We start from the raw sequence: 24,581 nt of genomic DNA, 5'->3' as shown, positions 1-24,581 counted from the left end.
TGAACTTTAATGGACCCCAATTTGAGGCCCATAGACAATCCTGCTTGCAGGAAATGTAAGAATCGACCCAATTGAAATTCTTCCGTTGGAGCCTTCTTGGCCTCACACCACGCAACATATTTTCTCCAAATGCGGTGATAATGTTGTGCGGTCACTTCTTTCCTGGCTTTAATTAAAGTAGGAATAACTTCCTCAGGAATGCCCTTCTCTTTTAGAATCCGGCGTTCAACCGCCATGCCGTCAAACGCAGCCGCGGTAAGTCTTGGAACATACAAGGTCCCTGCTGAAGCAGATCCCTTCTTAGAGGTAGAGGCCACGGATCCTCCGTGAGCATCTCTTGAAGTTCCGGATACCAAGTTCTTCTTGGCCAGTCCGGAGCTACCAGTATTGTTCTTACTCCTCTTTTCCGTATAATTCTCAGTACCTTTGGTATGAGAGGCAGAGGAGGGAACACATACACTGACTGGTACACCCACGGTGTTACCAGAGCGTCCACAGCTATTGCCTGAGGGTCTCTTGACCTGGCGCAATACCTGTCCAATTTTTTGTTGAGGCGAGACGCCATCATGTCCACCTTTGGTTTTTCCCAACGGTTCACAATCATGTGGAAAACTTCTGGATGAAGTCCCCACTCTCCCGGGTGAAGGTCGTGTCTGCTGAGGAAATCTGCTTCCCAGTTGTCCACTCCCGGGATGAACACTGCTGACAGTGCTACGACATGATTCTCCGCCCAGCGCAGAATCCTTGCAGCTTCTGCCATTGCACTCCTGCTTCTCGTGCCGCCTCGTCGGTTTACGTGGGCGACTGCCGTGATGTTGTCGGACTGGATCAACACCGGCTGACCCTGAAGCAGCGATTTTGCCAGGCTTAGAGCATTGTAGATCGCTCTTAGCTCCAGTATATTTATGTGAAGAGACGTCTCCAGGTTTGACCACACGCCCTGGAAGTTTCTTCCCTTTGTGACTGCTCCCCAACCTCGTAGGCTGGCATCCGTAGTCACCAGGACCCAGTCCTGTATGCCGAATCTGCGGCCCACTAACAGATGGGCAGTCTGCAACCACCACAGGAGAGACAACCTTGTTCTCGGTGACAGTGTTATCCGCTGATGCATGTGCAGATGCGATCCGGACCATTTGTCCAGCAGATCCCACTGAAATGTTCGTGCATGGAATCTGCCGAATGGAATCGCTTCGTACGAAGCCACCATCTTTCCCAGGACTCTTGTGCATTGATGTACTGACACAGTTCCTGGTTTTAGGAGGTTCTTGACAAGTTCGGATAACTCCCTTGCTTTCTCTTCCGGGAGAAATACCTTTTTCTGAACCGTGTCCAGAATCATGCCCAGGAACAGCAGATGTGTTGTCGGGGTCAATTGAGATTTTGGAAGATTTAGAATCCACCCGTGTTGCTGAAGCACTACTTGTGTTAGCGCTACACCGACTTCCAGCTGTTCTCTGGACTTTGCCCTTATCAGGAGATCGTCCAAGTAAGGGATAATTAATACGCCTTTTCTTCGTAGAAGAACCATCATTTCGGTCATTACCTTGGTAAAGACCCGAGGGGCCGTGGACAACCCAAACGGCAGCGTTTGAAACTGATAATGACAGTCTTGTATCACGAACCTGAGATACCCTTGGTGTGAGGGGTAAATCGGGACATGTAGATAAGCATCTTTTATGTCCAAGGACACCATGAAGTCTCCTTCTTCCAGATTCGCTATCACTGCTCTGAGTGACTCCATCTTGAACTTGAATTTCTTTATGTACAGGTTCAAGGATTTCAGATTTAGAATAGGCCTTACCGAACCGTCCGGTTTCGGTACCACAAATAGTGTGGAATAATACCCCTTTCCCTGTTGTAGGAGGGGTACCTTGACTATCACCTGCTGAGAATACAGCTTGTGAATGGCTTCCAAAACCGACGTCCTTTCTGAGGGAGACGTTGGTAAAGCAGACTTTAGGAACCGGCGAGGGGGAGACCTTTCGAACTCCAGCATGTAACCCTGAGATACTATCTGCAGGACCCACGGGTCCACTTGTGAGTGAACCCATTGATTGCTGAAAATCTTGAGTCGACCCCCCACCGTTCCTGAGTCCGCTTGTAAAGCCCCAGCGTCATGCTGATGGCTTTGTAGAAGCCGGGGCGGGCTTCTGTTCCTGGGCAGGGGCTGCTTGCTGCCCTTTCTTACCCTTTCCTCTGCCTCGCGGCAGATAAGACTGTCCTTTTGGTCGCTTTTTATAGGAGCGAAAGGACTGCGGCTGAAAAGACGGTGTCTTTTTCTGTTGGGAGGGGGTCTGAGGTAAAAAAGTGGATTTGCCGGCAGTTGCCGTGGCCACCAGGTCCGAAAGACCGACCCCAAACAATTCCTCTCCTTTATATGGCAATACTTCCATATGCCTCTTGGAATCCGCATCACCTGACCACTGTCGCGTCCATAAACTTCTTCTGGCAGATATGGACATCGCGCTTACTCTTGATGCTAGAGTACAAACATCCCTCTGAGCATCTCGCATATAAAGGAAAGCATCCTTTAATTGCTCTAGAGTCAATAAAATACTGTCCCTATCCAGGGTATCAATATTTTCAGTCAGAGAATCCAACCACACTACCCCAGCACTGCACATTCAGGCTGAGGCTATTGCCGGTCGCAGTATAACACCAGTATGTGTGTATATACTCTTCAGTGTAGTTTCCAGCCTCCTATCTGCTGGATCCTTGAGGGCGGCCGTATCAGGAGACGGCAACGCCACTTGCTTTGATAAACGTGTGAGCGCCTTATCCACCCTAGGGGGTGTTTCCCAGCGCGCCCTAACCTCTGGTGGGAAAGGGTATAATGCCAATAACTTCTTGGAAATTAGCAGTTTTCTATCGGGGTTAACCCACGCTTCATCACACACGTCATTCAATTCCTCTGATTCTGGAAAAAATACAGGTAGTTTTTTCACCCCCCACATAATACCCCTTTTTGTGGTACCAGCAGTATCAGAGATCTGCAAAGCCTCCTTCATTGCCGTGATCATATAACGTGTGGCCCTATTGGAAAATAAGTTTGTTTCTTCACCGTCGACACTAGATTCATCTGTGTCGGTACCCGTGTCGACTGACTGAGGTAAAGGACGTTTTACAGCCCCTGACGGTGTCTGAGACGCCTGAACCGGTACTAACTGGTTTGCCGGGCGTCTTATTTCGTCAACTGACTTTTGTAATGTGCTGACATTATCACGTAATTCCATAACTAAAGCCATCCATTCCGGTGTCGACTCCCTAGGGGGTGACATTACCATCATCGGCAATTGCTCTGCCTCCACACCAACATCGTCCTCATACATGTCGACACACACGTACCGACACACAGCAGCCACACAGGGAATGCTCTAATCGAAGACAGGACCCCCTAGCCCTTTGGGGAGACAGAGGGAGAGTTTGCCAGCACACACCAAAAGCGCTATAAATGTATATAAACAACCCTAGAAGGTGTTGTTTACTATATATGCGCTCTTAATATATAAATATCGCCAATTTATGCCCCCCTTCTCTTTGTTACCCTGTTTCTGTAGTGCAGTGCAGGGGAGAGACCTGGGAGCCTTCCTCACCAGCGGAGCTGAGCAGGAAAATGGCGCTGAGTGCTGAGGAGAATAAGCTCCGCCCCTTTTTCGGCGGGCTTTTCCCCGGTTTTTAAGAAACTGGCCTGGGTTAAAATACATACATATAGCCTTAATGGCTATATGTGATGTATTTATTTTGCCACTAAAGGTAATTATATTGCTGCCCAGGGCGCCCCCAGCAGCGCCCTGCACCCTCCGTGACTGAGTCAGTGAGCCGTGTGACAACAATGGCGCACAGCTGCCGTGCTGTGCGCTACCTTCAAGAAGACTGAGGAGTCTTCTGCTGCCTGCTTTCCGGACCTCCGTTCTGCCGTCTCTTCAGCGTCTGTAAGGGGGATCGGCGGCGCGGCTCCGGGACGAACCCCAGGCTGACCTGTGTTCCGACTCCCTCTGGAGCTAAGTGTCCAGTAGCCTAAGACTCCAATCCATCCTGCACGCAGGTGAGTTGGAAATCTCTCCCCTAAGTCCCTCGATGCAGTGATCCTGTTGCCAGCAGGAATCACTGAGATTGAAACCTAAAAAAAAAAACTTTTCTAAACAGCTCTTTAGGAGAGCCACCTAGATTGCACCCTCTCGGACGGGCACAAAAACCTAACTGAGGCTTGGAGGAGGGTCATAGGGGGAGGAGCCAGTACGCACCATGTGACCTAAAAGCTTTTTTAGATGTGCCCTGTCTCCTGCGGAGCCCGCTAATCCCCATGGTCCTGACGGAGTCCCAGCATCCACTAGGACGTTAGAGAAAACTCAAACACTGTGGCTAGCTCCTCCCCTACTATCTCCCCTCCAAGCCAGTCTACGTAAAACTGTGCCCGAGGAGAGCTGGAATAAACTAACGTTAAAGTAGAGGAGGTTAGCGCCACCATGTAAACCAGGATAACACGAAACAAACCTGGAACCTAACCTAACAAAAGGTTAACCTGAACCCAACAAGCAGTCACATAGTGATCTGCAAACCGTTAGGCGAAAAAGGAGGTAACAGCGCTGGGTGGGCGTCCAGTGGCCCCTGTGGAATCGGAGAAAGGGATTTTTTAGCGGTAAGTACCAAAATCCTGATTTCTCCTTCATCCACTAGGAGCGCAGTTACAATGGGGACGTCCCAGAGCTCCCAAAACGGGTGGGAGAGCGCTGAGAGTCCTGTAAAACCGCTCGGCCAAACTGCGATGCAGAGGCCGCAAAAGTGTCAAACCTGTAAAATTTGACAAACGTATGTCGGCCCGACCAAGTAGCCGCCCGACATAAAGTAGTCATGGAGACCCCGTGGGCAGTCGCCCACGAGGGCTCCACAGAGCGCGTAGCATGCTTCGAAAGTGAAGACGGAGATTTCTGAGAAGCTGCCAATTAAGCCTGTCTGATGGTCAGGCGACTCCATCGGGACAAAGTCTGCTTAGAAAACCGGTCAACCACGGCGGGCAGCATCGTATAGAACACATAAAGAGTCCGACTTCGAATGTCCGGCGACCTATCCACATAGATCTTGAGCGCCCTGACAACGTCCAATGATCTCAAATCCAGAGAGTTCACCGAGAGTGCCGGAACCACAAGAGGCTGATTGATATGAAAATCAGACACCACCTTAGGTAGAAAAGACATGCGAGTACGGAGCTCGGCCCTATCAGCATGAAACACCATGTAAGGAGGTTGACAAGAAAGAGAGCCCCAAGTTCCGACACCCGTCTGGCCGAAGCCAGAGCTAGGAGAAGGACCACCTTCCAGGTGAGATATTTAATCTCCACCGATTCCAGAGGCTCAAACAACGAAGACTGCAGAAAAAAGAGGACCAGATTGAGGTCCCATGGTGCTGTTGGAGGGCGAAAGGAAGGCTGTATCCGTAGAAACACCCTGAAAGAAAGTCTGAACTTCCGGCAGCAAGGCTGACTTTTTCTGGAAGAAAACCAAAAGAGCAGAGACCTGCACCTTTAGTGAACCCAGTCTTAAGCCTGCCGAGAAACCCGCCTGCAAAAAACTGAGAAGGCGGGCCAAGCGAAAAACTGAAGGAGAAAACTGTCGACGTTCACACCAGGCTACCTAAGTCTTCCAAATGCGGTAGTAGTGAGACAATGTGACTGACTTTCTAGCCTGAAGCATAGCAGGTATAACCGTACGAGGAAACCCCTTCCTTTTCAAGATGGCCTTTTTAACAGCCACGCCGTCAAACGTAGCCTGCGTAAGTCTGGATAAAGATAAGGACCCTGTTGTAGTAGACTGTCCCGTAGTGGCAGGGGCCAAGGCTCGGCTACTGACAACAGGTGTGGGGTGGAGTACCAAGCCCTGCGTGGCCAATCTGGAGCCACCAGGAGGACCAGAACGTTGGCTCTCTTGATTTGTTGCAGAACCCGAGGCAACAACGGGAAAGGAGGAAAGAGGTAAACGAACTGGAAATTCCAAGGAGCCGTGAGGGCATCCACGGCCGCCGCCGCCGGGTCCCTCTTTCGAGAGTAATACCGAGGCAGCTGATGGTTCAGGCGGGACGCCATCAGGTCAATCTGTGGTTTTCCCCACCGGAGGACCAGCTGACAAAACACCTGGGGATGGAGTGACCACTCTCCCGGGTGCATGTCCTGTCGGCTGAGGTAATCGGTTTCCCAATTGTCCACTCAGGGGATGAATATCGCCGAGAAGGACAGAGCATACTCCTCCGCTCAGAGAAGGATGTTGGTGACCTCTCTCATCGCCGCACGGCTGCGAGTGCCGCCCTGACGGTTGATGTACGCTACCGTCGCGGCATTGTCGGGCTGAACTCTGACCGCTCGACCACGCAGCAGGTGATGTGCCTAAAGTAGGGCGTTGTATACTGGCCGTAGTTCGAGAATGTTTATGGAGAGAGAGAATTTGTGAATCGACCAGCGCCCCCGAAACCGATGTTCGAGGGTCACTGTCCCCCAGCCTCGCAGACTTGCATCCGTGGTGAGGAGAGTCCAATCTCAACGCCGAACCGCCTTCCTTCCAACAGATGCGCCGACTGGAGCCACCAGAGAAGCGACGACTGTGCCTTTGGAGATAGCGTCACCCGCTGATGAAGGAATAGATGAGATCCTGATCACTGATGTAGAAGACGCAGCTGGAACGGTCGAGAGCGGAAGCGACCGTACGGGAGAGCTTCGAACGCCGCTACCATCTTTCCCAGAGGGCGAATGCAGAGATACACTGACACCCGACGGTGTCGAAGTACCGACCATAACAGCGTCTGCAGAGACAGGATCTTGTCCTGAGGAAGGAAAGCCTTCTGATGGGCCGTGTCGAGAATCATCCCCAAAAACAGCAACCGTTATGAGGGGCATAAGTGAGACTTCTGGGAAGTTCAGAATCCACCCATGCCGAATCAGAAGTTTCTGCGTTATCCGGATATTCTGAAGTAACAGATCGTCCAGATAGGGAACAATCGTCACACCCTGCTTCCGAAATAGGGCCATCATGACCGCCATGACCTTTGTGAACACTCTGGGAGCACACGAAAGACCGAACGGAAGGACCTGGAACTGAGCGTCCTGTATCGCGTACCAGAGAAAAGCCTGATGAGGAGGCTAAAGGGGAACATATAAGTATGCATCCCTGATGTCCAAGGACGCCAGAAACTCGTTCTGCTCCAACCCCGCAATAACAGACTTGAGGGACTCCATCCTGAACCTGAATACCCTCAAATACAGATTGAGATCCTTCAAGTTCAGGATTGGCCTGACCGAACCGTCCGGCTTCAGTACGATAAACAGGCTTGAGTAATAGCCCCGTTTCTGATGATGAGAGGGAACAGGGATCAGTACCTTTGTGGAAAGAATCTTCTGGACCGCTGCCTGCAAGGCAACTCCTCTGTTGCCCTGAAGTCCCACAGACGAGCTCCCACCCTGCGGTCTCCCAGGTGGGAGGGAAGCCCGTCATGCGGTAGTAGCGGTGGAGGACTTAACCTCTGACTGGGTTGAGGCTGTGGAACCTCTGCCTCAACCCCTATGGCCACGGGAGGCGGAAACTCCTCCCATGCTGGAAGGGGCACGAAAAGATCGAAAGGAGAGACCCCTATATGGCCTGCGAGGGGCTGGAGCAGCAGAAGGAAGATAAGTCGACTTACCTCCAGTGGCCTGAGAAATCCAGGCATCCAGATCCTTACCGAACAGGACCTCTCCCGTAAAGGTCAATGCTTCTGCTGCCCTTTTGGACTCCGTAACCGCCTGCCACTGCCGCAGCCAGAGAGCTCTGCGGGCCAAAATTGCCAAAGCGGAAATCCTAGCTCCGAGAATACAGATGTCCTTGGAAGCCTCGCAAAGGGCTGATTCACGGATGTGTGCCGCCAACTGTATCAGTTTATCCACCGGCAAATCATCACGAATTCCAGAGGACAATTTCTCCGCCCAAGCTTCCATCGCCTTGTGGACCCAACAACCTACCTGTGCCGGGCAATGTAATACCCCCGCCACCGATTAAAGTCGTCAAGGTGGAATCCAACTTCCTATCCGACACTTCCCTCAGCGAAGTCGCTCCAGGAACCAGCAGTGGAGACACCGAAGGATCCACAATCGGAGAGGTCTCATAACGCTTCCTGCTATCTGCGGGAAAAGGATAGGAAGACAAAATTTTCCTTGATACCTGAAACTTTGCGTCTGGATGTTTCCAGGCTGCTGTTATGAGCGCATCTAGCTCCTCTGAAACTGGAAAGGTCACCGGCAGGCACTGGTTGGTGCCAAACCTTGAAGGGCGTAAGGCGTCCTACTCTGTCTCCTCCACCTGTAATACTGAGCGAATAGCAGTAATAAGAGCCTCTATACCCTGCTACTGGTTCAGAGTCCTCATACACCTGATCATCAGTATCCTGTATATCTATATCCTGTATATCTACCACCGCCTCATCATATCATCGTCAGATTCGTGTAACAGAGGCTAGCAATCTCTTTGTAGAAGCCTGTGGAGGGGAACTAAAGGACGGGGCTTGGAAAGGGATTACAGCCCTAGAGACCACTTCAACTGATTTCGCCAGTGAAACAGCCCATCACATAAAAGGGAATTATCAGACTGTCCCTGGGTGAATTTTACAAAACACTTGTGACATTGTAACATTTTCTGTTCTGCCTTGGAGCTCATGGCAGCACCTATCACCCACCCCCATACACACACTTAAGTAAACCTCCCCATTTGGGAATCAAACCCCAGTCTCCCACATGACAGACAGGGATATTTACCACTGTGCTAACAAAGATTAGCTTAGAAATAGGCAAAAGGGGAGGGAGGGAGGGAGCGGGGAGAAGCGTAGCCACAGCAGCTATATGTGTCCTGCACGTTACTGTGCAGAGGTAGTACACTATACACAAACTATGCCACTCTAGTTTGCCCACTGCCCCACTGAAAAAACTCACTGTGACCTCTGATTGTCCCCTTCTCCGCGCTACAGCGTTGTAACCTGGCTGCCAGCGCGCACTGATCCCGGCGGTACAGAGCAGGATCAAGCTCCGCCCCCCCCTGTAATAGCGCCAGATTTAAAACTGCAGAGCGCTTCTGAACATCCCCGCGCCGGCTCTGTGAGCCGCGCTAAGCGGGGATCTGTCTGCGGGGGGAGCGGAGGAAGTGAGCCGCGTGGGCAGTGGGGGGGTGAGCGCTGTAAATAAACTGAGCGCGGGGAGCGGTGATGCGAGCCGCCGGAGCCCAGAGCGGGAAGCGGGCAGCGGGGGGGAGAATGTGAGCCGTCCTGATGTAAGCCGCCGGAGACCAGAGCTGGGTCAGAGTGTGTTCTGCACCCAGGTCTCCGACGGCTGTGTAACTGCTTAGTGATATGCATTAGCCCACTAGGCTACAGGGATCACTTCTCCTGGCTCAGCATTAGAGATCAAACTAAAGTTTTCTACTCACCGCTGCTGCTGTTGATGGAGTGGCCCCGACACGCGCCGCACGCAGCGGTGTCCAGCCACATATACTCACCGCTGCCATGCTGCCGGAATCTTCTGCCGACGGAGCGGCCCCGACGCGCATTGCACGCAGCGATGTCCGGCCAGCTCCGGAGAGCCAGTGTCTCCTTCAGCCGGGGCCCATCCCGAGCCGCACGCAGCTGCGATGGAACCCCGCTGACAGCTTCCCGCGGTGCAGACTGGCAGTGGCAAAGTTGCCAGTCTGTGAGTGTAAGAAAGAAAAATAAAAATTCTTCAGAGAAAACCCAAGAGTGAACCAGCTCCCTTGGGCACAAAACAAAGACTGGCTTGGAGGGGAGATAGTAGGGGAGGAGCTAGCCACAGTGTTTGAGTTTTAAAGTGCCAGCTCCCAGTTACTGCCTACTATTTCCCCATTGTAACTGTGCTCCAGTGGCCCCTAGTGGATGAAGGAGAAATAATTAAAGTCCTCGCGTTACCTTATGGGTCTGATTCGGAGTTGCGTGCAAGTCTGACTACATACGCTGCAGCCAAGCACAACGGCGACCCACTAGGAGCTATGCAGAGTCACACGTATGGATTGCACACTCTGTTTTCTGCTGTATTCCCTACCGTAGCGGTTCCCAAACTTTTTTTGAGACACGGCGGCCTAGAGCATCAGAATGTTTATCACGTCACCGCTAGGCCAAAAGTTTCTTATTGAGAAATTTAGAAAAAAAATTATAAAATTAAGTCAATTGTGTTTATATGTCGTCCTTATGTTCAGTTGCGTGGTGAGGGACAGAATTTGCTTCTGTTTGGCCACATATTTTATGATTGCCAGTCACCAGCACTGGTTTTGCCTACTACACTGACCATAAATAATTTGAATTGGTCCTGGACCACCAACCCAGGGCACCCCTGCAAGTGTCCCGAGACACCCCAGGGTGCCACGCCACACAGTTTGAGAACCACTGCCCTACAGCAAGCAGGGGGTAAGTGTACGTGCTGCTCGTAGTAATGACTGCTGCCCTGGAGGCCGGAGGAGGGAAGGATGGGGGGTGACATATATACCTGTGGGTGGACAGTGGCATAGGACTTGCGATCGCTGCAGACGTCCGGAATTGTGACCACATTACATGCAACTCAGAACCAGCAACTTCAAACACGAAGGGTGAGTACCACTGGTATAAATAAAGGATTATTTTTATGATCCAGATGGTAATGTAGTTCTATCTGTGAGCTATGACAAATACCATTTGTTGTTGGAGAAGTGGAAGAACTTCTGAGACAAAGATCCTTGCTATAAAAAAACCTGTATGGTTTATTCTTTTGTATAAAGTGCTTATTATAAGAAAGTGTCTGTGCCAAGTGCTGCTCCCTGCCTCCGTAGCCTTCTGCCTCCTCTCACCACGGACGTGTTCCCCGCAGCTCCTGTTTCCGCTTCACCCACTGTGCATTCATTGCTGTGCCCAACACCGTCCATGACGGCTGCTCCGACCAAGGAGACGTGGAAACATCTGGGCTGAAGGTTTTATTATGTCCCTCGTCCCTTAGTGTGCCCTTATGTCCCCCCCGTGTCTGTTGGTTTGACAGCGTTATGGTTTGTTCATGATGCTTCTCCTTAATGTCTGTTTTGTCAGTTCCAGGCTGGACGTTCAAATGAGGAGTTTCTTCTGCTGCTGGCTCTCTTCTCACTCTGCGGAGACAGAATACATGGTACAACTTCTGTCAGTGTATGGGGAGACTGGAACTCAGGGGTCTGTCATTTACATATTATAGTTTTTTATATGCGGCATTTATATCTATAGTATATAATAGAACAGCTATTTACATCTACTAAATTCATATAGTTGTGAAGAGCTCATATGACAGAAGTGAGACAGGTTGGACATAGGAGTCTGTTATTCCTTCTGTAGAATGACCCGGTACATTTGTCCCTCCCCTGCAAGGTGACACAGTATGGGGCTATAAATGTACCCTCACCCTGCAGGGTGACACAGTATGGAGCTATAAATGTACCCTCCCCCTGCAGGGTGCCACAGCATGGAGCTATAAATGTTACCCTCCCCCTGCAGGGTGACACAGTATGGAGCTATAAATGTACCCTCCCCCTGCAGGGCAACACAGTATGGAGCTATAAATGTACCCTCACCCTGCAGGGCAACACAGTATGCAGCTATAAATGTTACCCTACCCCTGCAGGGCAACACAGTGTGGAGCTATAAATGTTACCCTTCCCCTGCAGGGTGACACAGAATGGAGCTATGAATGTTACCCTCCCCCTGCAGGGCGGCACAGTATGGAGCTAGAAATTTTACCCTCACCTGCAGAGCGACACAGTATGGAGCTATTAATGTACCCTCCCCCTGCAGGGCAACACAGTATTGAGCTATTAATGTTACCCTCCCCCTGCAGGGCAACATAGTATGGAGCTATAAATGTTACCCTCCCCCTGCAGGGCAACATAGTATGGAGCTATAAATGTTACCCTCCCCCTGCAGGGCGGCCCAGCATGGAGCTATAAATGTTATCCTCCCCTTGCAGGGCAACACAGAATGGAGCTATAAATGTTTTCCTTCCCCTGCAGGGCAACACAGTGTGAAGCTTGAAATGTTACCCTCCCCCTGCAGGGTGGCACAGTATGGAGCTATAAATATTATCCTCCCCCTGCAGGGCAACACAGTGTGAAACTGGAAATGTTACCCTCCCCCTGCAGGGCGGCACAGTATGGAGCTATAAATGTTACCCTTTCCCCTCTGGGTGACACAGTATGGAGCTATTAATGTTACCCTCCCCCTGCAGGGCGACACAGTATGGAGATATAAATGTACCCTCCCCCTGCAGGGCAACACAGTATGGAGCTAGAAATTTACCCTCCCCCTGCAGGGCGACACAGTATGGAGCTAGAAATTTACCCTCCCCCTGCAGGGTAACAGTATGGAGCTATGAATGTTACCCTTCCCCTGCACGGCGACACAGCGTGGAGCTATAAATGTACCCTCCCCCTGCAGGGTGACACAGTATGGAGCTATAAATGTTACCCTCCCCCTGCAGGGCGACACAGCATGTATCTATAAAGGTTACCCTCCCCCTGCAGGACGACACAGCATGGAGCTATAAATGTTACCCTCCCCCTGCAGGGCGACACAGCATGGAGCTATAAATGTTAACCTCCCCCTGCAGGACAACAACAGTATGCAGCTATAAATGTGCCCTCCCCCTGCAGGGTAACAGTATGGAGCTATGAATGTTACCCTCCCCCCGCAGTGTGACACAGTATGGAGCTATGAATGTTACTCTCCCCCCGCAGGGTGACATAGTATGGAGCTAGAAATGTACCCTCTCCCTGCAGGGCGACACAGTATGGAGCTATAAATGTTACCCTCCCCCTGCAGGGTGACACAGTATGGAGCTAGAAATGTACCCTCTCCCTGCAGGGCGACACAGTATGGAGCTATGAATGTTACGCTTTCCCTGCAGGGTGACACAGTATGGAGCTATAAATGTTACCCTTCCCCTGCAGGGCGACACAGCATGTAGCTATAAAGGTTACCCTCCCCCTGCAGGGCGACACAGTATGGAGCTATAAAGGTTACCCTCCCCCTGCAGGACGACACAGTATGGAGCTAGAAATGTACCCTCCCCCTGCAGGGCGACACTGAATGGAGCTATAAATTTACCCTCACCCTGCATGGCGACACAGTATGTAGCTAGAAACGTTACCCTCTCCCTGCAGGGTGACTCAGTATGGAGCTAGAAATGTTACCCTCCCCCTGCAGGGTGACACAGTATGGAGTGTGACAAGAACACTGGGATAGTGTTTGAGGGCAGGTATGTTTGTCCCAGGTTCTTGTCTTACATGTTTTAGAAAATGAAAACTTCTAGGAAAATGCTTTTGTTTTGTTAGAACCTTTTCAGCTTGCTGGAAAAGCTGGATAAGGGCCCTGAGAGAGAGATAGGGCGAGTTCCAGACATTGGGCCCAGTTCGGATTTTTGGCCTCACAGAGGGCTAATCAGGGCTTTCAGCTGTGCAAGAGCCTTATAGGGCTTCTAGCTTGAGTAATGTGTGCAGACTGCCTGGGAAGACTGCAGGATCTCTGTGAGAGAAACACGCTTCCTGATACAAGTGAGCTATACAGTGTTTACTGGAGAACTCTGTGTTTTTGTTTAGTGATAGTTAGGAACATCTTGTGTTTAGTTAGTGCCGGACAGGCAAGGTATTTTCTTTTGGTGTTTGTTTTATTTTCTGTATAATAAAACTGGCTGGGGCCAGTTGTACCAGAAACTGGACTTGTGTGGTTCCTCAGCTGCTGCTTGCTGCCATTAACCCCAGGAAACGACACCTTGTACCCTTACAGTGTTACAGGAGCTAGAAATGTTACCCTCCCCCTGCAGGGTGACACAGTATGGAGTTATAAATGTACCCTCCCCCTGCAGGGCGACACAGTATGGAGCTATAAATGTTACCCTCCCCCTGCAGGGCGACACAGCGTGGAGCTATAAATGTACCCTCCCCCTGCAGGGTGACACAGTGTGGAGCTAGAAATGTTACCCTCCCCCTGCAGGGTGACACAGCATGTAGCTATAAATGTACCCTCCCCCTGCAGGGCAACACAGTATGGAGCTATAAATGTACCCTCCCCCTGCAGGGCAACACAGTACAGAGCTATAAATGTACCCTCCCCCCCCCCCCCCTGCAGAGCGACACAGTATGGAGCTATAAATGTTATCCTCCCCCTGCAGGGCGAGCCAGCATGGAGCTATAAATGATACCCTCCCCCTGCAGGACAGACAGCAGGAACCTATCATTCTCTCTATACTTTGAGGCTCCTGTGGATCATTCTTACCCTTTATTGGCCTTATTTTGCTCTTCTTTAAAATCCACTAGAGAGAGAATATAAATATAAGTGTCAAATAATCCTCACACACAGAAATGCAGAAATTTGCAGTTTATGTTGTACAATTTCCAGTTCATTTCATGCTTCAAAAGGTAACAGGAACTGAATAAAAACATATAATACATGCAATTTGTACACACATGCACAAATATAAAGTGTATCTGCAATGTCTCCTCCTGCACAGAGCTGGGGGGCTCAGGATCCTTCCTATGGAGCACAACTACTCCTTAGTATAAGGTCAGAGACTGCTGCAGCTAACCCTGTACAACTAGCGGCAATGTCTCCTTTTTTGCAGAGCAGTACGGCATACCTCCCAACTTCTGTAGCCGGCACAGCTGCAGTTGAAATGGGGTGGGGCTTCGGGAGAAGGATCCTGACCTCATGTGAAGGGGGCAGGGCCTTACTGCACGACCCCCATTTTCGTCATTTTGGGGGGGTGCCCAGCGCTCCCTGAGCATCTGGGCAGCCCCCTACTTACCTCCCCGGACTGTTTAGATGCTGTGCAGCGGTGATAACTGGCTCTCCCAGCCACCCCCACCCGCAGGACACTGCGGCCCGCGGGTGGGACAGCGTCCCAATAGCGGGACCGTCCGACTGAATTCGGGTCAGTTGGGAGGAATGCGGTAGTCTCTACTAAATACAGAAGAGGTATGCAATCATACTGCAAACACAGTCACTGCTACAGCTGGGGAAGAGACTATTGCCGGGACAGAAAAAACACTTGGGGGCTGAACAGACTAGAACTAGTTGGCTGTATGTGCTCACGAATTGCATGCATGTAACTAAATGCAGATATTTTCCCAATCGCAGTGCACACATCTCTGCAGCAGGCCCGTCCCCAATCATTTCCTGGCTGTCATCGCTATCAGTGCCCACTTGCACTAGCCATCCTCAGAGAGCAGGGCGTAATTATGCGTGGCCCCGCAGTTCCATTGTCACACCCTCTCTGAACCTAACCTATGTGCATGTGCCCTGCTACCACCCAGTTCCGACACTTCAGCCCCAACTAGAGATGCAGTTGATTTGCCTACAGCTCAGTATCGCCAGTACTTGCGTACGCTTGGCTCCGAAGCATGCCCGGTTCCTTAATGTGCAAGATCCCGCCGCCAACCCTGCATCAGCCTAATAGCCTCACAGCCAAAGTCCTGTCCTGACCACTCATTACTGGGACCAGAACGGTTACTGTTTTGAGAACAACAATTTATTTTCAATTCGTGAAGGCCCTGATAAGTCATCTGGTCTTTGATAAGTCATCTGGTCTTTTGTTGTGTCAGGGAAGCACCTTCACAAGTGCCTATAGGTACAGACACTGGAATCCCACTTTAATATGAAACAGTAACAGTGTGCATAAAAATGGCGTTATATGTGCATGTAATATTATATTTGACAAGACATGCTAAGGATGAACAGATACACTGTAACTCTGCACTTACCTGTAGGTGGCGCTCTGGTGAGAAGCGGGGGAGAGGGAGACATGTAGCGACTGCAGCAGCTTCTCTGAGCCAGGAGTCCGCGGGAGAGATTCATATCGCTGAGAGACAAAGGGACAGACACAGGAGGGGAAGGAAGGGTCGGGCAGCAGAGACACATGAATGGAAAGAGAATGAAGGAAGGATGGAGTTGAGGAAGTTAAAGTTGAGTGAAACGCGTAGGTCGCAGAAAATGGAGAATGAGGAGAGAAATGACAAATGTGACATCCACCCTCACATGTCTGTAATCATTCTACAATTATCATTATTAAGTCTGCCAACTGTCTCCCAATGACCAATTCCCTATCTATCATCTTTATTTGATATCCATGGATTCCAGAGGATCATTAGATGCACAGAGCATGTTACCAACTTTCCAGGAAAGCCTGCCTTACATGCCAAGTCACCGACTTGAATCAATAAATTGCTCTGTGAGCAGCACTTCCATCGCCTGTGCTTTCTATACAGTTAATGCGGCGTAACACCTGCAGGTTGGATAGATCTCATCATGGCAGCTCCCAGTCAGAGAGGACAGAAGTCAGCATATATAATCCATGTATCACATCCACATGAATGAAGAGGTTTCCTGTTGTGGGATGTGAATACGGCTCTCGGTCATTAGGTCGTACGTTTCTGGAACAGTCCGCTTCCTGACCGACCCGTGGCTTGCAATATGCGACTGATTCATTATAATTAATATATTCATTTTAAGGATAGACACAAATTTAGTTTAGGAAATTGCTGGTATAATGTAGTTAGAAATATGTTAATGCCGTCCTACTGTATCACCACAGCCCAAATGAGAAAACATAAAGATCAAATTTGTTCTATGGAAGATTCAACCTGATAAAACCTTTGGGATAAGGGGTTACCCCCTGCCCCGTCCCGCCACACCCCTCAATTAAAATATAAAGCCAAAGGATAATTAGCAAATAGTAAAAATAAGAATATAATCCAATAACGATTCTAAACCGCAGTATATAATATCTATATAAGCGAGTTCTGATTTGGATGGTCGACAGTCATTAGGTCGACCACTATTGGTCGACACTGACATGGTCAACGCGTGACAGGTCGACACGTGAAAAGGTCGACATGGCTTTTAAAAAAATAATAATATTTTTTTCATACTTTACCATCCACGTGGACTACGATTGGAATAGTAACCTGTGCCAAGCGCAGCGGTAGTGGAACGAGTCACCTTGCTCGAAGCATGGCGAGTGAAGCGGTACACTAATTGGGGTTCCTGGTCATGTTACGGAAAAAATGACACCAAAAACAGTTCAAAAATCCATGTCGACCTTTTCATGTGTCGACCATTTTCACGTGGCGACCATTTGTCCATGTCGACCACTAGTGGTCGACCTAATGACTGTCGACCTTAACATGGCTGACCATTCATACCGGAACCCCTTTATAGCACTGGCCTACTGCCTTGTACACATACCGGTGACTTCTAATATTCATATAATATCCAGTAGGGATCGCATTATCCCTTACAGGAAGTCACTGACACTTATGTAGCACTAGGAATCCACAAGGCTGTAGACTACTATAAAGGTCACTGATCTCCAAGGTGACATATCATATCCTTGTATTTCTTAGTACGGAGTACAGTATTCTGTAGGACACAATGCTTATCTATTTCACAAATACATGCAAACTAACACCAAATAAGAACCTCCTAAGTACATAATGACTTGTGCCAGGCGTCCTAGTAATGGCTGGATAGTAATAACTATGGAAACTCTGGAACTACAAGCGCCCGGGGATGTCTGTAAGAAACAGGCAGAGTATTGTTCTTGGCTGCTTTTCCCCTGCAGCTATTCAGTCACTGACCAGAGACCGGGGAGGGCAGGCAGTAGTACGGTTACGCTAAAGAGAAATAATACTTTAGCGGGTCAGGTAAGGTCGACAATCAGAAGGAGGATGGTGTGATGTCAAACCCGGTATGCCGACATGTTACCCATGCTATCTGCAGCACTGGAACCACGTCAGCTTCAAACGTGATGCTTTACAATCATCATATTGGATTAGAAAATCCGCTGAGATGCAGTGAGGCTTTTGCTCACACACATTGTGATAAAACATTGGAGATGTGCGGAAACATTGGGATTAGGTACAAATTAGGCCCACAGAGCGTGTGTTAACAATGGCTATCTATTTGCTCAGTCGGACATATGACATCAGTAGTGCGGAGCTTATGTGCAATCTGAAGATACGGCTGCGGATTACAGGAAGAGCCAGGTCTCTGCATAGACAACAGCTGACTCATGGAGGCTAAAGTCCGACAGATCTTTCTAACTAACTGATAACGGGCCTAATTCAGACCTGATCATAGCAGCAACTTTGTTAGCAGATGGGCAAAACCATGAGCACTGCAGGGGGGGGGGGGCAGATATAACATGTGCAGAGAGAATTAGATTTGGGTGGGGTGTGTTCAAACTGAAATCTAAATTGCAGTGTAAAAATAAAGCAGCCAGTATTTACCCTGCACAGAAACAATATAACCCACCCAAATCTAATAGGCCCTACACACTGTGCGATAATTCTCAAAGATATGAACGATCTCATTCATTAATACCGTTCATATCTTTGAGTGTGGAGGCACCAACGATGAACAATGCGCGGCCCCGCACTCGTTCATCGCTGGTGCCCCGTCGGCTGTGCATGCAGGCCAATATGGACGATCTCGTCCATATTTGCCTGCACTTCTATGGAGCCGTGTGACGGGGGGAGTGAAGAAATTTCACTCCCCCTCGTCACTGCCCCCCCCCCCGCCACCGGGTTGCCCGTCGGCCGTATCCGCCGTCGGGCAGCTCGGCGGCGGATCGTTAAATGTGTAGGGCCCTTAACTCTCTCTGCAAATGTTATATCTGCCACACCTGCAGTGCACATGGTTTTGCCCATCTTCTAACAAAGTTGCTGTTACAATCAGGTCTGAATTAGGCCCAACGTTTCAATTCTGTAGAAATAGCACCTTGGTTTTAGCAGTGGGACTAGCTGGACAATACAGGTTGAGTATCCCTCATCCAAAATGCTTGGGACAGGAAGTATTTTGGATATCGTATTTTTCCGTATTTTAGAATAATTGCATACCATAATGAGATATCATGGCGATGGGACCAAAGTCTAAGCACAGAATGCATTTATGTTTCATATACACCTTATACACACAGCCTGAAGGTCTAATAATACAGTATTTTAATAACTTTGTGTATTAAACAAAGTTTGTGTACATTAAACCATCAGAAAACAAAGGTTCCACTATCTCACTCTCACTCAAAAAATTCGGAATATTTGGATATGGGATACTCAACCTGTATATGTATTTCTGAAAACTGCCATAGCTACTTCTGATGATTAAAGACCATACTTTTATGACTTTATAAATTTAGATTGGAAAAAATAACCTATAGTAGTTGCATTAAATTTACTTCAACATCTTGCCGACTTTATTAATGAGCATTTTTTATGTATATTTTTTTGAATCACAAAATTAATCAGGAGGTTCTTATTGCAATAGATAAAAATATGTGCACTCAACACCCCCTGGGATATCAGGACTATTGCCCAGTACTACGTGTGATATAGCAGACTGTACGTATGTATTTTTTTATATTACTTATATTAATATATTTATATTACTTTTATATTAATCAAAAAAGTGATCCTTTGAGGTCTAAGTTCAATTTCGGCAATGTAGCGGTGAGATTTGAAACGGACATTTTTTTTTAGAAAGGCAAAATCAACCTGGTCCTGCATTAAATCAATCGCCGCTTTAAATCTCGTAGGCTATTACATTTAAATCATAAAGTCAGTCAAAGGTGGGGTCATCCTTTAATCTGTCCTTCTTCTGTGACTGTATGTAACCAATTAGAATATTTACCCCCTAAATGTATTTATAGTGATCTACAAACCCCACCTGTACCTCCTTCACGGCTTTCTCTCTGTGCTACACTAATCATTCATGGTGTTATAGTCAGAGGCCAATGTGAACTCTACTAGTGATTAAGACAGACATATATATTCAGCTGCAGGTAGAAGTACTGAGCAATACACAAAGCCACTTTATCATCCTGCGTCTTTATTGTTCCAGTCAATTCAAATATTCCCCCCTTATAAAACACACTGGGCAAACCAGTTCCTTATAGTGAGCTTGTCACCTACACACAGTGGATCTAACTTCTGAAGATTTTAGTTTCCACCAATGCCATGTGTGGAACAGTAATAAATAATTAGAGTATGTCCAGATCAGTCTATATTATACATGGCGCTTATGTGTGAGGGAAACGGTCACTGCCAAGAGTGCTTCCCCGCCAAAGGACTATCCTGTTATTGCAGCGTATACCAACCTTGGTCTTCAAAGAATATGAACAGTCCAGGTTTTAAGGTTAGTCATACTTAAGCACAGGTGACCTAACTAGTACTTCATTTATTTTGATTTAAGCAGCTGTGCTCAAGCATGGATATCCTTAAAACCTGGACTGCTAGAGAAGGGTATTACAGTTTCATTCGCCACTATATAAGACATTTATTTTTTAAATAATGAAAACAGCCAAAAGCAGGTCCTCAAATCCTCACCCTGCAACTGCTGCCACTGTAAGTAGGTGACAAGGGATTCAGCATAAATGTGTATAATTAGTACTATTAAAGTATCAAAACTGGTTAAACAGATAGAGGGAAAAAAAACTAAAAACAAAAGACAGCAAAACACATTCTTACGGCTTAGAGGGCAGACGTCATTTGAGCTATTACCTGTTATTGGAGGTGACATAATTGGCGTAACAAGCAGGATCCATAATATAAAATGCTTTACAAGGCCATTTCACTTTGCTGATGAAAGTAAACAGCCATACAAACACTTAAATAATTTGTGCAGTAAAAACAAAACATATTTAAAGGGACAGCTCACAATTTTGCATAATGTGTTTGTTGTATTATACTGCATTGGTGGAATGATTGGATAGTTCACTTTAAAATAAGGGCTAATTATGTTGCACTTTAATTCAATAATACATATATTTCAGTTAAAGGGGCACACAAAAGCTATTATGGCTGCATAAATAGCGATATAAAAAAATAAAATAAAGTCACATAATTGACGCAGTTACCTGTCCTACTTGTTTGATTGCTAGAGTCACATTTACCACAGGTATAGCCCATTATACAGATTGTCTGGAAGTAGTTACCATTTACCAAAAAGCTGTTTTTACACCTACACAACTACAAGAGACTATGGGGGTAATTCAGACCTGATCACTCGCTAGCGTTTTTGCAGCGCTGTGATCAGGTCAGGACTGCGCATGCGTATGCACCGCTCAACGATGGGTTTGTGCGAAGAATCCATTCGCACTGCCGTTCGCAAGGAGATTGACAGGAAGAAGGAGTTTGTGGGTGGCAACGCACCGTTTTCAGGGATTGTCGGGAAAAAACGCAGGCGTGTCCAAGCATTTGCAGGGAGGGTTCCTAACGTCAATTCTGGCCCTGGACAGGCTGATGTGATCGCAGAGACTGAGTATGTCCTGAGCTACTCAGAAACTGCACAAACTCTTTTTTTACCGCTGGGCTGAACACGCGTGTATTTTAGCTGTGCACACATGTGTATTTTAGCGGTGCACACTTGCACAGCCAAAATACACTCCCTGGTGGGCGGCGACTATGCGAACGCTGGACTGCAAAAAAACCCTAGTGAGCAATCAGGTCTAAATTAGGCCCAGTGTCTGTATTACATTATACAAGGCATGTGTTTTTATATATGAGGTATGAAGCGCAATTGCTCAGTTAAGTCCTAGCCTGACGTCCCACAACACAAAAGGTGATGTTCTATAAAAGAGGAATCTAAAAATGTTCTTAAAAATGACTCTGCTTGAACAATACTTGTTTACACTGTAACAAGTCTCGGATTGGTGGCCTATACCAAAATTCATAATAATGTAGCCTAGGAACAAGTGTGATATCACTGGGTCACAGCGGACCCTGTGCCTCAGTGATGTCACCTGTTCCTGTGTAGACAAGGGGCATGCTTTAACAATGTATAAGCAGAGGGAACAGCAAATTTGATAGATTTATTAAAAGTGTAAGAGACACATTTTTGGTACACCATCCTCTGATGCCCAAGTTGCGTATCCAATAGTTGGGTTTCCTTGCTCTTTAAACACAATTATAATATTCTCACTGTGTCACGACATTAGATGGAATAGCCAAACTAGTATTTCTGCTTAAATAAGCAATATTTTAGCAATGTAATGAAGATCAACTGGAGTATCCCAAACGTCCCAGTGTGAATTCATTACGAAGAATGCTGCAGCTCCACCCTGTGGTGAAGCAAGCTTACTACAGGCATATGAAGCTGAACAGCCAAGAATAGATTCTACTACCAGTCAAGGGCAGCCATGTGTTGTCTTTCAGCAGTTGTGCCCTTTAGATGGCAGAGTGTGCTGGAACCTGTAGTCCCACAGCAGGCATGGAGCTGTAGGTGGACTGCCTCTGTTAACCATTATCTGGCAATACAGGTATTTCCACTGCCAAAAGTCATTCTATTAGCTAATCAAACTTCTCTCTAGGACAGAGTAAAAACGTGACAGAGCAATACTGCAGTATGTCTATTCAATAGCAGTACCACTACACATACAGATGGAGCCCTCTTTATCTTTGCCTTTAATAGGACTATGGGGTACATTTACTAAGCAGTGATAAGAGCGGAGAAGTGAGCCAGTGGAGAAGTTACCCATGGCAACCAATCAGCACTGAAGTAACATCTATAATTTGCATACTATAAAATGATACAGAGCTGCTGATTGGTTGATGGGGAAATTTCTCAGCTGGCTCACTTCTCCGCTCTTATCACTGCTTAGTAAATGTACCCTTTAATCCCCTGCTGTATTGTTCTCTCTGTATTGTATTGCAGCTGAGAACAATAGATGGCAGGCTTATGCTAATAAACCATGGTGCACCTAGTCGCAGCAGAGAAGCCAAGATGAACGTGGCTCCATCTGTAGTAGTAGTAACAGAGCACAGATTATGGCTCCACTGACCTATGTCCTCTCCATTAACAAGTAATAACTCCATGGGCTGACCTCAAAACATTCAGAGACCCTGGTCACAAACCATTCCTGGTTTAGCGGCTCAAATACATATAACTGAGGCAAAAAATCCAAAGTGTCCCTCTGCCCCCTAGTTCCACCATTTACACCAAGCGTAAAATAAAAATAGAAATAAATAAGAAGAGTCAGTGACAGAAACGGAGTAATTCTTCTTCCAGGATGGGACTATTGATATAATCCAGTCCCTTGCGTTGTGCCGGTATATCATTGAAATGATGGTGGGCATACATACAGCTGCAATGACCGTGGGGCGGAGCGTATAAAAGATTGGGTTAATGGTGAATGCTCTGTCGGCGGTTGAGGGAACTGGCAATGGAAGGTAGGAGTGGGGGCGGAGAGGAGAGACAGGGACAGAGAAAAGACATATATGGTGACAGATAGAAGGAAGTCTGTGTATAATTAATTAGCAGAGAGACATTGTATCGTTATCATTTCTCAGACGATAAGAGTTTCTCAGTTGCCCTGAGAAGATCTGGTTTGAGGAGGTTACTGTGTGACAATATCAGGGATAATTGCCAAAATATCTATGTGCATAATTGGGAAATTCTTTAATCATGGCTTGCTAATGGGGTTCTTCAGGAAGGACTGAGAAACTCTGCACAAGACGACATGGATGAATCTGACCAACCACCTTGTTTTACCGTCTGACTCAGTGCTAGAAGACACTGTGCAAGAAGCTTGTTTTGACCTGTGTCCTACCACGGACGTCAGTAATCTTACTTACCTGGTCCTTCTCCTCTGGGAAGTATCCTCCTGTTCGCCATTGGCTGCTCTATGGAGTGAGTGAGGTCTACAGGCTCTCAGTGACTTCATAAATTCCTCTTCTCCGTGAGTTGATCGGGAGCAGGCCCGTGTGGGTGAAGAACCAAGGCTGCCGGCGCGGTTTAGGGGAGACTGTCCCTGGCTCAAAGGCCAAGGAAGGCCTTCCTCTTGTTTCAGAACTAAAAGAAACAGGAAAGAGCTCCAGTCCAACACTAAAACCAACCAACCAACCAACCAACCAACCAACCAACCAACCAACCAACGTCCATGGTCATTTACAGACTACTCTTTCTCAGCACACCTGCCAGTACAGTGGTGCTGTGGTTAGCATTGCTGCCTCACAGAACTGGGTTCTTGGGTCCGATTTCCATCAAGTCACTGTATGTGTGGAGTTTATACGTTCTCCGCGTATGTTTCCATTGAGTGCTGTTTTTTCCCACAATGTCCAAAAACATTAACATAAATGTACCCTAGCATGTTGTGAGGGTGTGTGCCAGGGAACTTAGACTGTAAGCTCCGACGGGGCAGAAACTTGTGTAAATGACTAGAGTGGAGCACGCACAAAGACGAAAGCCTCGCCCTTTGCTATAATGTATGTGCAGGGTGCTATTATTAGAATACTACCCTCTTTCCCACTATCCACGCATTATAGCATCTCCTGTAAGTTATATTCCCCCCTGTTCTGATTTGGTCCATACTTTCCTTCTAAACCTCCCGCCAGTGTTGCCCCCTTCCCTCAGACGCAATCGCTCAGTTTACCAGCCCTTACAGTCTCTCTCAGACAGGGAGTACGGCTTGATCTCTCCCTCTGCTCGCTTGGGTGGTAATTTTCTGCCTGGGGCTGAAAAGAGGAAAAGAAGACAGTGCCGTGAGATTCTGGAAATAATGTATCCAACCTTGTCCATCCCAGCATTGT

At 47.9% G+C, this 24,581-nt stretch overlaps 1 protein-coding gene and 1 long non-coding RNA gene across 5 annotated transcripts in view; one reads left to right on the top strand and one right to left on the bottom strand.

Moving 5' to 3' along the window:
* LOC134949446 (uncharacterized) overlaps positions 1-15,852 on the top strand; it is a 28,423-nt gene extending 12,571 nt beyond the window's left edge. Inside the window, exons 2-3 of one of the 2 annotated variants that reach the window (XR_010183166.1) lie at positions 11,071-11,146; positions 15,768-15,852. This is a non-coding gene — a long non-coding RNA (uncharacterized LOC134949446). Of the gene's footprint in view, positions 1-11,070; positions 11,188-15,767 lie in introns of both variants that reach the window. The other variant, XR_010183165.1, reaches the window with a different exon arrangement.
* The window catches only part of ATAT1 (alpha tubulin acetyltransferase 1), a 58,017-nt gene continuing 43,733 nt past the window's right edge, over positions 10,298-24,581 (bottom strand). Inside the window, exons 9-13 of one of the 3 annotated variants that reach the window (XM_063938011.1) lie at positions 24,435-24,506; positions 23,628-23,844; positions 15,762-15,859; positions 14,278-14,314; positions 10,298-11,126 (exon numbers count right to left, since the gene is read on the bottom strand). In XM_063938011.1, the coding sequence (XP_063794081.1) occupies positions 10,835-11,126; positions 14,278-14,314; positions 15,762-15,859; positions 23,628-23,844; positions 24,435-24,506 (716 nt within the window). In that variant the 3' untranslated portion in view covers positions 10,298-10,834. The remainder of the gene's footprint in view (positions 11,127-14,277; positions 14,315-15,761; positions 15,860-23,627; positions 23,845-24,434; positions 24,507-24,581) is intronic. The other 2 variants (XM_063938010.1, XM_063938012.1) reach the window with 2 other exon arrangements.

Source organism: Pseudophryne corroboree, chromosome 8 (genome assembly GCF_028390025.1).
Source record: "Pseudophryne corroboree isolate aPseCor3 chromosome 8, aPseCor3.hap2, whole genome shotgun sequence".
In the NCBI taxonomy this organism is placed as follows: Eukaryota; Metazoa; Chordata; class Amphibia; order Anura; family Myobatrachidae; genus Pseudophryne; species Pseudophryne corroboree.
Note: the sequence above shows the minus strand (reverse complement) of the source record. Positions and strands in the feature narration are given on the sequence as shown.